General features: G+C 58.0%; 1 protein-coding gene across 6 annotated transcripts in view; it reads left to right on the top strand.

Annotated features, from left to right (window-relative positions):
• RALGDS (ral guanine nucleotide dissociation stimulator) overlaps window positions 1-14,491 on the top strand; it is a 51,607-nt gene extending 37,116 nt beyond the window's left edge. For 3 of the 6 annotated variants that reach the window (XM_017849271.1, XM_017849253.1, XM_017849237.1), the window contains exons 3-18: window positions 1,565-1,758; window positions 2,306-2,401; window positions 3,172-3,365; window positions 3,939-4,357; window positions 5,068-5,283; window positions 5,609-5,712; window positions 6,340-6,424; window positions 7,952-8,020; window positions 8,451-8,537; window positions 9,085-9,117; window positions 9,440-9,561; window positions 9,752-9,847; window positions 10,185-10,386; window positions 10,561-10,803; window positions 11,900-12,014; window positions 13,462-14,491. In XM_017849271.1, coding sequence (XP_017704760.1) covers window positions 1,565-1,758; window positions 2,306-2,401; window positions 3,172-3,365; window positions 3,939-4,357; window positions 5,068-5,283; window positions 5,609-5,712; window positions 6,340-6,424; window positions 7,952-8,020; window positions 8,451-8,537; window positions 9,085-9,117; window positions 9,440-9,561; window positions 9,752-9,847; window positions 10,185-10,386; window positions 10,561-10,803; window positions 11,900-12,014; window positions 13,462-13,637 — 2,451 coding nt within the window. In that variant the 3' untranslated portion in view covers window positions 13,638-14,491. The remainder of the gene's footprint in view (window positions 1-1,564; window positions 1,759-2,305; window positions 2,402-3,171; window positions 3,366-3,938; window positions 4,358-5,067; window positions 5,284-5,608; window positions 5,713-6,339; window positions 6,425-7,951; window positions 8,021-8,450; window positions 8,538-9,084; window positions 9,118-9,439; window positions 9,562-9,751; window positions 9,848-10,184; window positions 10,387-10,560; window positions 10,804-11,899; window positions 12,015-13,461) is intronic. The other 3 variants (XM_017849281.1, XM_017849261.1, XM_017849244.1) reach the window with 1 other exon arrangement.
• Window positions 14,492-15,339: the final 848 nt, after the last annotated feature.

Consider the following 15,339-nt stretch of genomic DNA (forward strand, 5'->3'; position numbering starts at 1 on the left):
TCTCTGCAAATTGCCGTCTCCCAGAACACATCCCTGGGGTTCCTCCAGGTTGAGAGCCAGTGCCTGACTCAGCTGCGTAATATTCTAGAAGGGAGGCTGGGGCCACTGCCGCGGTTCAGCTCCTCATGGCGGTGGGGCCACTTCGACAGTGCTGCAGGAGCCAGGCGCGGTGGCTCATGCCTGTAATCTCAGCATTTTGGGAGGCCGAGGCAGGAGGATCACCTAAGGTCAGGAGTTCGAGACCAGCCTGGCCCACCATGGTGAAACCCCCATCTCTACTAAAAATACAAAAATTAGCCAGGCATGGTGGTGTGCGCCTATAATCCCAGCTACTTGGGAGACTGAGACATGAGAATTGCTTGAGCCCAGGAGGCTGAGGTTGCAGTGAGCTGAGATCACGCCACTGTGCTCTAGCCTGGGTGACTGTCTCAAAGCAAAACGAATCAGTGCCACAAGGAAGATGCTGTGTGTCCTAACGGACCAGTCCTTCCCAGCTCCTGGGTAAGCCTCTGTTTCCTCATCTCTAGAATGGGGATACCTTTTGTTGTTGTTGTTGAGATAGAATCTCATTCTGTCGCCCAGGCTGGAGTGCAGTGGCGCGATCTCAGCTCACTGCAAGCTCCTCCTCCCAGGTTCACGCCATTCTCCCGCCTCAGCCTCCCGAGTAGCTGGGACTACAGGCGCCCGCCACCTCGCCCGGCTAATTTTTTGTATTTTTAGTAGAGACGGGGTTTCACCGTGTTAGCCAGGGTGGTCTTGATCTCCCGCCCTCGTGATCTGCCCGCCTCGGTCTCCCAAAGTGCTGGGATTACAGGCGTGAGCCACTGCGCCAGGCCTAGAATGGGGATGTTTTGTTAGAACTCTTAGGTGACGCTCTTCCCACAGGGCAGCTACCATTACTCAGTTAACAACTGACTGACCTGAAGGTGTTAATATTTAAATCATTCCTGCACCTCAAATTCTCCTTTAAATTTTTTTCACTCTTTTAGAGACAGGGTCTCACTCTGTCACCCAGGCAGTGGTATGATCATAGCTCACAGCAGCCTTGACCTCCTGGGCTCAAGCGATCCTCCCCCCTCAGCTCCCCAGGTAGCTGGGACTACAGGCATGCGCCACCACACCTGGCTAATTTTGTATTTTTTGTAGAGATGGAGTTTTGCCTTGTTGCCCAGGCTGGTCTCAAACTCCTGGACTCAAGTGATTTGCCCACCTCAGCCTCCCAAAATGCTGGGACGACAGGTGTAAGCCACCATGCCTGGCCCTGGCTAATTTTTAAGTTTTGTAAACAATTTTTTGTAGAGATGGGATTTCACTTTGTTGCCCAGGCTGGTCTCGAACTCCTGGCTTCAAGCGGTGCTCCCACCTTGGCCTCTCAAAGTGCTGGAATTACTGGTGTGAGCCACCACACCTGGCCTGAAATTCTACTTTTAAAGCTGATAACCTTTTTCTGCTAGAGACATTCAGTCCTGCCTCTTGCCACAAGCCACTGAGGGCTCGGGGTTCCATCTGAGCTCCAGGAGATTCATGTGCTGCCACTGACTGTCCTTCCTCTGTCCCACCCCAGTATGAGAATGAGTCGGCCCTGAACCTTTATGAGACTTGCAAGGTGCGGACCGTGAAGGCTGGCACGCTGGAGAAGCTGGTGGAGCACCTGGTGCCCGCCTTCCAGGGCAGCGACCTCTCCTACGTCACCATCTTCCTGTGTACCTACAGAGCCTTCACCACCACCCAACAGGTCCTGGACCTGCTGTTTAAAAGGTGAGCACGCACCCTTCACAGCATCGGGTGCACAGGGCCCCTCACCCCCGCCTGGCTGTGGGTCTTGACAATGCTGGTTCACTTCTCTGAGCCTCGCTTTTCTCGTACGAAAGAAAAACTGGGTGCTAAGAGGACCTCATGGGGTTATTGTCAGGCCTGGGCGGGATGAGGGGTGGAAAGTGCTCCCCCACCACCTGGCCCTAGGGAATGGGCTGCGGTGCTCGTATTTATGACTTTCCTGTCCCCCATGGGGAAGCTCTCTGCCCCAAGCCTCACTTCTATGTGGCCTTGGACAAAGCAGTTTTCCCACTTGTCAAGGACATTCCAGATTGTACCCGGGAGCTGGTGGAGGGGGTCCAAGGGGCGCTCAGCTGGTTGGGGCTCATTCATTGAACAAATGTATATGAAGCACCTACTGTGTGCTGGCCCTTTTCTAGGCGTTTAATATAATTTGATGAAAAAAAGCAAAAAAAAAAAAAAAAAAAACCCTGCCCTCCTGGGCCTCCGTTCTAGTCGGAGAGTCAGTAACACAAGACGTCGTAAGCAGGTACGGTAGATGTGACGCCCTCACGGCCTCCTCTAGATACGGCTGCGTCCTTCCCTATTCCGACGAGGATGGCGGACCCCAGGACCAACTTAAAAAGTGAGTGAGCGTTGAGCCAAGAGGAAGGGACCCTGTCTCCTGCAAACAGTGGGAGAGTACATGGGGCTGGGGCTGGCGCCGGCTGCGCAGAACCGTGGCTCCCACACCTCTTGCGGTTCCTGCTGGAGGGCTGGGGTCTGGGGGCTTCGCCTGCAGGAGGAAATAAGAGCAAGAGCTGTGGAGGGGTCCTGGGGTGGCCAGGGCTCAGAGCAGCCGCCGGGGGGAACCCATCCCACCATAGCCTCATCCCAGCTGGGTGTGGCTCAGTGTGCCCTGATCTAGGGGCCCAGGGCAGGAGGTGGGATGAGCCTCTGCTCTCACATCACCTCGCCCCTCAATAATGAGTGCTTAGGGGGCAGGCTGCACCCCACTCTTTAGGAGAAGGGGATCAGTGGGGAGATGAGACCCACACAGCTCTCAGAGAGAAGGCAGCTCACCAGCACCAAGCTACAAGTTGAGGAGGCGCCAGGGACCTGCGGATGCCAGGCAGGAGGACAGATCCAGTTTATGGTCCAGCGAGGAGAGGGGCCAGGAGACGTGCAGAGGCATGGGCGGGGCTTCCCTGGAGGAGGGGAGAGGTGGTCCCCATGTCCAGGGGGCTCCTTGGTTCTTTGGACAGCCACGGGGGCTGAGGCTTTGGCTGGGGCGGATGGCCTCCGGATGGACAGGGGCCAGCACAGGACCCCAGCCTAGCTCAGGGGAGCTATGGGAGGGCCATGGGGAAGGGGAGCCCGGGCCTCTGACTCCGATGCCCACCCACCTGTCCCCAGTGCCATCTCCTCCATCCTGGGCACCTGGCTGGACCAGTACTCGGAGGATTTCTGTCAACCCCCGGACTTTCCCTGCCTCAAGCAGCTGGTGGCCTACGTGCAGCTCAACATGCCAGGCTCAGACCTGGAGCGCCGTGCCCACCTTCTCCTGGCCCAGCTGGAGCACTCGGAACCCATTGAGGCAGAGCCTGAGGGTGAGGAGGACTGGGGTGGGTGCCAGAGGTTGAATGAGGAGGGGTCAGTGCTGGGCCACACGAGGCGGCGGCTCCAGGGTCTGGTGCTGGGCCAGGGGCATAGATGTGACTCAGACCACACAGGCAGGGACCACAGGTGGGAGGGCAGCCTGGTGTAGGTTTTGTGGGTTCGAGGGGAGCAGCTGCTCTGGAAGCCGGGGCTGTTCTTTGAAAAGGCACAGGAAGGCCGGGCGCGGTGGCTCAAGCCTGTAATCCCAGCACTTTGGGAGGCCGAGATGGGCGGATCACGAGGTCAGGAGATCGAGACCATCCTGGCTAACATGGTGAAACCTTGTCTCTACTAAAATACAAAACCTAGCCGGGCGAGGTGGTGGGCGCCTGTAGTCCCAGCTACTCCGGAGGCTGAGGCAGGAGAATGGCATAAACCCGGGAGGCGGAGCTTGCAGTGAGCTGAGATCCGGCCACTGCACTCCAGCCCGGGCGACAGAGCAAGACTCCGTCTCAAAAAAAAAAAAAGAAAAAGAAAAGGCACAGGAAGGGCTGGCATGTTTTTGAACTTTTTTCCTTTTACAGCTCTGTCACCAGTGCCAGCTGTAAAACCAACTCCAGAGCTAGAGCTAGCTCTAACACCAGCTCGAGCACCCAGCCCACTGCCAGTGCCAGCCCCAGCTCCAACACCAGCTTCAGGTTCAGAGCTAGAGGTTGCTCCACCGCCAGCTCCGAAGCTCCAGCAGGCTCCAGAGCCAGCTGTGGAACTAGAACCAGCTCCAGCGCCAGCTCCAGAACTAGAGCCAGCTCCAGTACCACCTCCAGAACAGGATCCAGCTCCCTCCCAAACTCTAGAGCTGGAGCCAGCTCCAGTGCCAGTGCCATCATTAGAGCCTTCCTGGCCTTCACCTGTGGTTGCAGAAAACGGGCTGAGTGAGGAGAAGCCTCACCTCTTGATGTTCCCTCCCGACTTGGTAGCAGAGCAGTTTACACTGATGGATGCGGTGAGCGGCTCAGCTTGGCAGGGCAGGGGTGGGCCTGCCTTCTGGCATCTGCTGGTCCAGAGCTGATGTTCTGGTCAAATCCCAGCTTTACCGTTACACACCAAGTAACCAGGGCCAGTTTCCCTCCAGACGGTAGAGATGGGGTCACCCCTGTCCTCCAGAGTGACTGTTCAAATTCCAGATGGAACAGACGGGAAGCTCAGCAGGCCTGGCCTGTGGGAGTGGAGGGTGCTCACCAGGGCGCACCCATGGGTCACCCCCATCTGTTTAGGAGGCGCAGCAGCCTCAGCACTTATTAGGCATTTGGTGTGTCCTGGAGCCCATGGCAGAGACTGGACAAAGCCCCTCGTTGTAGCGCCCACAGCAGATGTGCGTCTGGATGCCAGGGGGATGGCGGGGGTTGGGGGGTGGGCAAGCAGTGCCCTTTGGTCCATGCAGGTGCGAGCCGCCTGCCGGCACTGGGGCTTGGCGAGGATGCGCGAGGCAGTGCTCCTGTTGTTCCCACCAGCATTTTGTCCTGGGTCACTTGTGTGCTAGGCACCCTGCATGGACATGGGATAAAATCCAGAGACCGCCCCCCCCCCCCCCCCCCCCCCCCCCCCCCCCCCCCCCCCCCCCCCCCCCCCAAGGCTCAAGCTACATCCTCAGCTTCCCCAGCGCCAGCCCAGACTGCTGGGGCAGGGCCAGGTGACACTTCCCCTCCTCCCCAGGAGCTGTTCAAGAAGGTGGTGCCCTACCACTGCCTGGGCTCTATCTGGTCGCAGCGGGACAAGAAGGGCAAGGAGCACCTGGCACCCACCATCCGCGCCACTGTCACCCAGTTCAACAGCGTGGCCAACTGCGTCATCACCACCTGCCTCGGGGACCGAAGCACAAAAGCCCCAGACCGGGCCAGGGTGGTGGAGCACTGGATCGAGGTGGCCAGGGTACGCCACAGGAGGGGCCTGGGCCCCCTCTTTGCCTTCATCTGTTCTCGGGTTGTGGTCTGCAGTCCAAGCCCCTGTACAGGCCCCAGTCCACTTTTCCCAGGGGCACGCTTTCCTTGACACTCCCAGCCCACTGCCTGGATGCTCACGTCCTCCTGTTTCTTTAGGTTAAAATCCTCCTGTCACCCCTGGGTCGCAGGTGTGCCCTCTGGGGACTCCCTGAGCGTCTGTCTCATTAGGAGGGAAGGGGAGGCTAAGGGGGACTGAGGCCAGGCAAGCTGGGAGCCCCAGCCCCACCTCACGCCTCCCGCTCTTCCCGCCCCAGGAGTGCCGGATCCTCAAGAACTTCTCGTCACTGTATGCCATCCTCTCTGCCCTGCAGAGCAACTCCATCCACCGGCTGAAGAAGACGTGGGAAGACGTTTCCAGGTGGGCATGCCTCTGTAGGAGCTCCTGCTGCACCGGGGACCTCCCACAGGGCTGGCATTGCCCCTTTAGTGAGCCCATGGGAGGCCACAAACCCTGAGCGCAGGGATCCTCCACTGACCTGAGCCGGCAGCTCTGCCTCAGAGCTTGGCTTCCTAAGCTGTCAGATGGTGGGTTGAGCCACATCAGAGATTTTCAGGTATTCGTGTTGTGGCCACAGAACCCTTATGCTATTGAAATCAAAACCTTTGTGCCAGGCACAGTGGCTAACGCCTGTAATCCCAGCTACTCGGAAGGCTGAGGCCAGGAGAATCTCTTGAACCCAGGAGATGGAGGTTGCAATGAGTTGAGATCGGACCACTGCACTCCAGCCTGGGTGGCTGAAACTGTCTCCAAAAAAAGAAAAAAAAAACCCTTTGGCAATAGCTGCTCACTAGAAACGGGAACAGGGGGTCCTGTTGCACCAACACGAAGGCCCCCTCCCCAGACCTGCAGAGCGTTGGTGCTCTGCGGAACCCTGTGTGCTGCGTTCAGGCAGTCTGGGGTCTTTCAGCTGTAAAATAAAATGGATTTGCACTCACACCCCTCCCCGCCATTGCTAGCTTTTTCTTTCCTTTGCCCTTCTGACAGGGACAGTTTTCGGATCTTTCAGAAGCTGTCGGAGATCTTCTCAGATGAGAACAACTACTCATTGAGCCGGGAGCTGCTCATCAAGGTGGAGTGGCGGCAGGCAGGCAGGCAGAGGCAGGGAGGCAGGGACTGAGGCAGAGAGGCAGAGGCTGGGACTGGGGCAGTGGGTGGTGGCATTCGCTTCTTGCTGGCAAAGATCCTTTCCCGTGTGCACAAAGAGGGAAGAGGGATCTGCTTGGCCCCTGGGCGTTTGAGGGACAGGGCCCCGGTTAATCGGACACAATAAGGGTGGCAGTGGAGGTTCCAGGAGAAGTAGATGAGTGTCAGGACCAGCAGGTCTCTGGCTTCCTCGCTGGTCCCTCCTGCTGGCTGGGAAGGGGATGCAGCTCCTGCCCCCACACCGGCCCAGTCTGTCCCCAGGAGGCCAGGCTCCTCTCTCTGTTCTGCACACCCAAGGAGAGGGCAGCCTGCCTACCCCAGGGACAGGAGCTGTAGGGGATACCAAGGGCCAGGTGACTGGACCTGGCAGGTAGATTTGGAGGCCCTGTGTGGCTTCCCCACCCTACCCTGAGAAGAGACACTGACCAGAGAACCCTGTAGAATTCTTCTCGTGGTACCCCGTTAGCCATGGCAGAGACCCCAGATGACTGAGGAGAACTTTCAGGGACTAATGGATTCAGGAGGCCTCAGGTGAAGTGTCACTGCCTGGTGCCCCGGCATGCCTGGTCAGTGAAATGACATCTAGGGCCCCCCTCCTACATGGACAAACGCAGAGTTCCCTACAGGGGAGTATCACAGGGGGTTCTGGAACACCTGTCCCTCTCCCTCCGTGGCACAGCTCTGCTGGGGGCCCCAGCATGCACGAGAAGCCCAGAGGATGGTATCCTGATCAGTGGCCAAACGGGTAAAGGCAGATGGGGCAGAGCCTCTGGCTAGGACAGACAAGCCTGTTCCGAGTCCCTGGGGGGCCCTGGGCAAGTCGCTGCCCACCTCAGGGCCACAGTTTCCTCATCTGGAAAACGGAGGAATGCCAGCCCTGGGGTACTGATCTCACGGAAGGTTCAAGGGAGAAAAGGAGTGTTCAGCCAAAACAGGACTGTAGCGCACAGTCTCTGAGGCCCTGCAAGATAGGCAGAGGTTTTTTTTAAGAGGAGTTTCGCTGTCACCCAGGCTGGAGTGCAATGGCGCGATCTCGGCTCACTGCAATCCCTGCCTCCTGGGTTCAAGGGATTCTCCTGCCTCAGCTTCCCAAGTAGCTGGGATTACAGGTGTGCACCACCATGCCCAGCTAATATTTGTATTTTTTTAGTAGAGATGGGATTTCACTGTGTTGGCCAGGCAGGTCTTGAACTCCTGACCTCAAGTGATCCACCTGCCTTGGCCTTCCAAAATGCTGGGATTACAGGCGTGAGCCACCTCATCCACACTTTCCAGAGGGGGAGGCAGGCTCGGGGAGGCCAGGCTGCCGGCCCAGGACCCCACACTAGTGAGTATTGATACCAGGGTCAGCCCTGGAACCCAAGCACACTGGCGGCACCCCAGGTCAGGGTGCTTGAGAGCTAAGGGCTGAGGGGATAGGGCCTCGCTGACCCTGTCCTCTCTACCCTGGCAGGAGGGGACCTCCAAGTTTGCCACCCTGGAGATGAACCCCAAGAGAGCCCAGAAACGGCCAAAGGAGACGGTGAGAGTGCCCAAGGCTGCGGAGGGGAAGGGGGCTGGCCTGGGAGTAGGGAGGAGGGGCCCTTTCCTCTGTAGCCATGGTGCCTATGGGCCCCATTAGAGGTGGCCTCCTCTGGACCCTGGCAGAGCCATGCCTGGATCAGCTGGTATCTGGGAGGACCAGCTGCAGCCACGAAAGGATAGGCCTGGCAGAGCCAGCTCAGGCGGGTGTGGGGCTGGGGAGGACCAGGGGCCACATGACTCAGGAACCCGGCATTTCCCAGATGCCAGCCAGGGAGGTGGCTAGAGGGAATCTGAGGTCCAGCAAGGCAGCGGGCTCCAGGAGGCCCCTGGAGGTCCCCAGGCTGTTCCAAGTGAGGCTAGTTGGGTCTGGGGGCTGAGAAAGCCTTCAGGGGAGGGGTCTTGTTCATCCTTCTACCCCAATGCCACAGGGCATCATCCAGGGCACCGTTCCCTACCTGGGCACGTTCCTCACCGACCTGGTGATGCTGGACACCGCCATGAAGGACTATCTGTATGTGAGTATGCCGGGCGAGGCGGGAGTGGGGCCCGGGAGGAGATACCTTCCCTAAGCCCTGGGGGCTGGGCCGCCACGCCTGTCCTAGCAATGAGTAAACAGCTCAATGCCCGGCTGGTGACACCCCAGGGCTGCCCGAACACAGAGCTGAAGCGGGGTTTGGCTGAGTGGGACACATCCCATCCCTCAGGCAGTGACCTTGGGCACAGGGGGAAGCCAGGCCCTCCAAGGTCAGACGGCACATGGTGGCTGAGCAGGGCCTTCTCGCCCAAGGCCTTAGTCCATTGTCCTCGGAGAGGGCTGGACAAGAAGTCCCCAAGCCTCTGCCCACACATCACTGTGCCCTAGTGCCCAGCACGGGCTCCAGTCCAGGGCTGTGTGTGCCCTGCCCCCTGGTGGGCGCTCTTGGTCGGCTCCAGTCCGGGGGGGGGGGGGGGGGGGGTGCGCCCTGCCCCCTTGTGGGCGCTCTTGGTAGTGCAGCATGAGCTGGGGAGGCTGTAATGGTCAAGAGGTCGTTTTCTGATGGCCATTGGGTGTCCACCTTCCAGGGCAGACTCATCAACTTCGAGAAGAGGAGGAAGGTAAGCAGCTGCAGCCCTGACTGGGGGAGGGGTGGAAAATAGACCCACCAGGGTAGGACACTCGACTCCCACCCTCTCCCTCTTAGATTCATGGGACATTTGGATACAGAGAGAAGGGGGTCCCCTCCCACTGGAGGGTGGGGGTAGGAGGTTATAATCCAGGACCACCTCCTGGGGAATGGCTGTTTGAGACCAGCTTTGAGAACAGGAAGGCCTGGATGGGAGTAGAGGGGAGGAGGGGACCCCCAAAAGCAAAGACCTGGAGACTGGCCCCTGTCCTGCCCGGGCCTTGTCACCGCCCTGTGCTTCCCTCCACTCCCAGGAGTTCGAGGTGATCGCCCAGATCAAGCTGCTGCAGTCAGCCTGCAACAACTACAGCATCACGCCAGATGAGCAGTTTGGGGTCTGGTTCCGGGCCGTAGAGCGGCTCAGCGAGACTGAGAGGTGAGGCCGGGGCAGCAAATGGGGACAGCGTGGGCAGGCTGTCCTGGGGGGCCAGTTCCAGAGGGCCAGCAGCTCTGACCTATGGTCAGCGTCAGCCCCTGTTGCCTGCGGAAGGCTGGGGCACCCTGACTCCAGCTTCTGGACCAGGAGCATGGCCCCCGGTCATCACACCACTGCCCTCTGCTCATAGCTACAACCTGTCGTGCGAGCTGGAGCCCCCATCCGAGTCAGCCAGCAACACCCTCAGGACCAAGAAGAACACAGCCATTGTCAAGCGCTGGAGCGAGTAAGGGCCTGGCCGGGGTGGCAGGGGCAGCTGCCTCGGGGCTCAGAAGCCTCAGGGCTGAGCCTGGGCTCGGGGAGTCAGGGCAGCTGGCGCTGGAATCCTGCCCCGCTGCTGACTGGCCCTGAGACCGGGATGAGTTCCCCCCCACCTCTTTGGGCCTTAGTTTTCTCCTCTGTGAAATGGGGTGATACTAAATGCTCTCCCAGATGGCTGTGGTGAATGGAGTACTGGCAACTGTCCCAGCACTTAGCACAGTCCTCAGGCCCAGAGTGCAGGGGCTATGGGGGTGGGGTGTGTCCTTGGGGAGCCCCCTTAACTAAGCCGACCCTTCACCCAGCCGCCAGGCCCCCAGCACTGAGCTCAGTACCAGCGGCAGCTCCCACTCCAAGTCCTGTGACCAGCTCAGGTGTGGCCCCTACCTCAGCAGCGGGGACATTGCTGACGCGCTCAGCGTGCACTCAGCCGGCTCCTCCAGCTCTGACGTGGAGGAGATCAACATCAGCTTCGTCCCGGAGTCCCCTGATGGCCAGGAAAAGAAGGTGACTGCCTGCCCTTCTCCCCAGTATCCTTCCCCATCTCCCTACTCCAAATCCGTGCACGGGACCAGGAAGCCCTGGATCCTGAACACAGCTTCTAGAAGGTTCCCCATCTGGCTGTTGGCTTGGGGTGCCCCACGGGGCAGGGGGATCTGCTGATCTTGCCGTCTCCCTCAGTTCTGGGAATCAGCCTCACAGTCGTCCCCGGAGACCTCCGGCATCAGCTCGGCCTCCAGCAGCACCTCGTCCTCCTCAGCCTCCACCACACCCGTGGCTGCCACACGCACCCACAAACGCTCCGTCTCAGGGCTCTGCAACTCCAGCTCCGCGCTGCCGCTCTACAACCAGCAGGTGGGCGACTGCTGCATCATCCGCGTCAGCCTGGACGTGGACAACGGCAACATGTACAAGAGCATCCTGGTAAGCCGGGTGGGTGGCCCGGGTCCCTCCTTCCACCGGTGGCAAACGCACCCGAACGCAGTGTACCATCCCTTCCTTCCTGGGATCCCTTTCTAGTTGGAGGGAAGGACAGATGTCAGCCAGGTACAGAAATGAAGAAGGTAGTGATCAGGGACAAGGCTGGCCTGAGGGCAGAGGGAGAGGGAAGGAGCAGCCGTGCAAAGCTCCCAGGAGGTGAAGGGGCAGTACTGTGGGGGAGATGAGGTCAGGGAAGTATCTGGGGCCTGGCCACATAGGCCCCGAGCGCTGTCAGGACCTTGACTTTCTCAGGGAGGAAGACGACTAGCTTCCTCTGTCTGGCGTGGGCTGGTACCAGAACCGCAGGGGTGTTGGTTAGGAGGCCGCTGTGGCAACCAGGCCGGGAGCCCTGGAGGGGGCCAGCAGGGTCAGAGTCTGGATAGGATTTGCAGACAGCCGATGGGAGGTGCCCACAGAATGGGTTTGTCTGGAGGCTCTTTCTTCATCCTCCGGGTGTCCTGCGACAGATGAACCATTTGTAACTCCCACCCTCTGTACCCCACACTGGGCCAGGTGCCCCCATTATTCACACACCTTCCCCGAGCCTTTCGCTGCCGGGAGCTAGCATGGTTATCATTAAGCAGTCACCGGTGGCCCTGTGTCTGAGTTCTGCCTGTGTTCTGGCCCTCAGGGTCAAGGGAGTAGGGGCCTGGCCTGTGCTGACCACACTGAGCATCCTGGCCGGCCCCTCCTTTCTTACCTCCAGGGCTTGGACTAGGGACTGTCTGTCCCCCAGGCTCAGTGATGCTGTTATCCTGGAGGGGCAAGTGTTTCCCAAGAAAGTGCGGGAGGAGGGAACAGGCTCTATCAGGAGAAGCAGGGTAGGAACTGCTGGGAAAGACCCCTCCTCATTCCACGGAGACCTCACGTGGGGAGCAGGAGAAGGTGACAAGGCCCTCTCTGGATCCAACACCTGGCCAGAGGCTGTGAGTGCCTATACCCGGAGCTGAGGGGACTGCACAGGGTCCTTAGCCACTGCACTCTGGGGGAGCTGCTCCAGGGTCTTTTCGCTGATGGTCCATCCCCCACCGCGATGCAGGTGACCAGCCAAGATAAGGCTCCGGCCGTAATCCGCAAGGCCATGGACAAACACAACCTGGAGGAAGATGAGCCGGAGGACTATGAGCTGCTGCAGATTCTCTCCGATGACCGGAGTAAGTCAGAGGACCGGAGGGCGATGGTGGAGGGGGCAGGTCCTCACCACTCCCCAGCCCCAGGTTGGAAGTCTTTGGCCCCAGAAAATTCACCAGCAGAGCGTGGGTAGACACTGGACGGGGCAGCCCTGGCTGCCCCCATTGTCGGCTTGCTGTCCCCAGTGACCACTGGACCTCTCCAGTGTGTGCTCTTCCCTAGGCGTGAAGAGGCAGTTCAAAGCTCACATCAGTGAGGAACGAAGAGAAAAGGCATTTTCATTGGGACAGGTTGGGACTGTCCCAACCTGTGGCCCACTGGAAGGGACACTTTCTGGCTAAGACAAGAAAACATGTGCTCTAGAAAGAATGGTGACCGCTGTAGACCAAAGTGTCAAGTGTTAAAATCCACGGGTGTGAGACTCTAAAAGCAGAACAGGCTACTAGGAGGCCAACTCAGTGTTCTAGAAACTGGGAAAGTGTCAAGAACCAGTGCAGGCTCAGAGTGGGATGTCCTGGGCCTGGAGACGCTGGGCAAGTTCCTTAAGCCCTCTGTGCTTTTCCCCAAATGGAAATGAAAGTAGCCAGTGGGTTGATCATACATATAAAAATCTATATGTATATACGTCTATATATATATATATGCATGTATATATAAAGCATCTATGTGCGCCATAAAAGTTAACTACAAATATTATCATCTTTTCTTCCCAGTGAGCTGAACACCTCCCCGCTCCATTAGCCCAGATAGTTAGCAATGATTCCTATGATCCCTAGAAATTATAGTCTAAATCCTCTGGCAGCTTCTTGCACCATTTTGGTTAGGTGGGCAGGGTAGGTGGGACCCCCATCTTATAGAAAAGGAAGACTGAGGCCTAGAGAGGTTCAAGATGACGACGAAAAGCCACACCATGTCGGGAGGAGCACGAATCGAGCCCAGCTCTGGTTTACAGCAGGCTGTGGGCCGGAGGAGAGGGTGGGAAATGGAGCCAAGAGGAAGTGCTTGCTGGGTGCCAGGGTTCCAGAAGTAGAGGCCTACCTGGAATGGGCGCCAGAGCCCTGGGGCAAGCCTGTCCTTTCCTGGTCCTTGGAGCCCTTGTCCTGAGTGGGGCAGGATTCCAGAAGGTGATCTGGATTCTAGAATGCCTGTTCCAGCTGGGCAGCCAACACTGCGGTATGGGCAGGACAGGGTAACCCTCTGCCAGCTCAGGCCAAGCCGGAGTGTTCTGGAGTCAGTCCCTGTTTAAACAAGAGTCATCAGGTTTTGTGAGGACCTCAGCAGAGTCTGTCCTCAGGCAGAGTCATTGAGAGGGGTCCTTGGAGTCCTGGAGCTGTATTGGAGGGGGACCTCAGGTCTGTGGTCCTTATAGGGGCTCTCAAGACGGTCCTTATAGGGGCTCTCAAGTGGTAGGGGTATCCTGCAGGGCCCCCAGGAGCACCACTGATCACCCCTCTGCCCCTCCCCCACCAGAGCTGAAGATCCCTGAAAACGCCAATGTCTTCTATGCCATGAACTCTACCGCCAACTATGACTTTGTCCTGAAGAAGCGGACCTTCACCAAGGGAGTGAAGGTCAAGCATGGAGCCAGCTCAACCCTCCCTCGCATGAAGCAGAAAGGACTCAAGATTGCCAAGGGCATCTTCTGAGGGCATCTCCCCAGGGTCTGGCTGGCTGGTAGCCAAGCACTTACGGACCAGAGTGGCCCAGGCCAGCTGGGCACCTTCTTCCCACCTGCCAGCCCAGGGTACCCCAGACTCCAGTTTCATCCTGAACCTCTCCTGCTGCTGGGATTGACGCCTGCCATTGGTCAGGCTGACCTGGCCTCCCGTGGACCACTTGCTGCCTTAGGTGCCTTCTGCTCTCTGGAACCAGAGGACTAGCTGACTTCTGCCAAGGAGCAGTGCCAACGGGCATGGTGCCCTGCCTGCCCCCGGGCACCACCTCTGTACACTTCCCTGACACCTTCCCAGGTGTGGGTCACTGCCACCTGTGCTGTGGGCACCCTGGAGCACCCACTCACCCGCCATGTCTGACCACTGCAGTTCTCTCCTCATGCCCACGGGCACTGGCCTGTGACCTTTGCAGGGGTCCCGGCCCCTCCCACCACTCTAGCCTTTCTCAGGCTGCACCAAAGATTCCATCATCAGGGCCAACTGAGAGTGAGGGATACCCCAGCCCTCCCCCGGGAGCAGAGAGAGACACCCTCCTCATGGATCAGACTCTGCACCCGGTGGATGAGGACAGTCCCAGCTGAGTTCCGTCGATACTGAATCTCATGCCACTGCAAGTGCCATTCACCACTGCGTCCTGGGCTTTACGAGACCATGCAAGACGGGGGTTAGTGAGGAAGGAGGATTTGGGGTGGGGGTGGGGCGATTGAATATTTGTATAAAAGCAAAAGAAAAAAAAATGTTTACTGATTGGGGAGGGGCAATATTTATTTGTTGTAAATAGCAAATGCTAGACTTGAATATTATATTAAAATCCTGTTTCTACTATAGCCTGGTCATCGCAGTTTTGTTCCGTCATTGCCTGTCTTAATTAAAATGAGATAGAGACTCTTACATTCCATGTTAAAATAAGGACTCTTGCAGGATTATCCAGTTATTTTATGCACAGGAAAAGCCAGCACCTTTCTCAGCACACTGAAACACAAAGTTTACCTTTCATACAGCAGATGTTCATTTCGGCATCATTAAATTGGGAAATGTGCTGAGACAGCCCTCAGAACTCCTGGGGCTAGAGGTTGGAGGTACTTTCACAAGGCATAGCAAGAATTTCTGGGCCGGGCGCGGTGGCTCAAGCCTGTATCCCAGCACTTTGGGGAGGCCGAAGAACTGGGCGGGAATCATGATGGTCAGGAGATGGGCATCCGGCTAACACTGTGAAACCCAATCTCTACTAAAAAAAAATACAAAAAACTAGCCCGGGCGAGGTGCGGCACCTGTAGTCCAGCTCTCGGGAGGGCTGAGGGCAGGAGAATTGGCGTGAACCCGGGAGGCGGAAGTTGAGCGGATCTGAGGGATCCGGCCACTGCACTCCAGCAACCGGGACAGAGGTGAGACTCCGTCTAAAAACCAAAAAAAAAAAAAAAAAGAATTTCTGAAATTTAGCTGTCTTTAAAAGTAACATTTCTGGCCAGGCACGGTGGCTCATGCCTGTAATCCCAGCACTTTGGGAGGCCAAGGCAGGTGGATCACGAGGTCAGGCATTAGAGAACAGCCTGGCCAACGTAGTGAAACCCCATCTCTACTAAAAATTAAAAAAAATTAGCCAGGTCTGGTGGCAGGCACCTGTAATCCCAGCTACACAGGAGACTGAGGCAGGAGAATCGCTTGAACCTAGGAG

This window comes from Rhinopithecus bieti, unplaced genomic scaffold (assembly GCF_001698545.2).
Source record: "Rhinopithecus bieti isolate Rb0 unplaced genomic scaffold, ASM169854v2 scaffold_2205, whole genome shotgun sequence".
Lineage (NCBI taxonomy): Eukaryota > Metazoa > Chordata > Mammalia > Primates > Cercopithecidae > Rhinopithecus > Rhinopithecus bieti.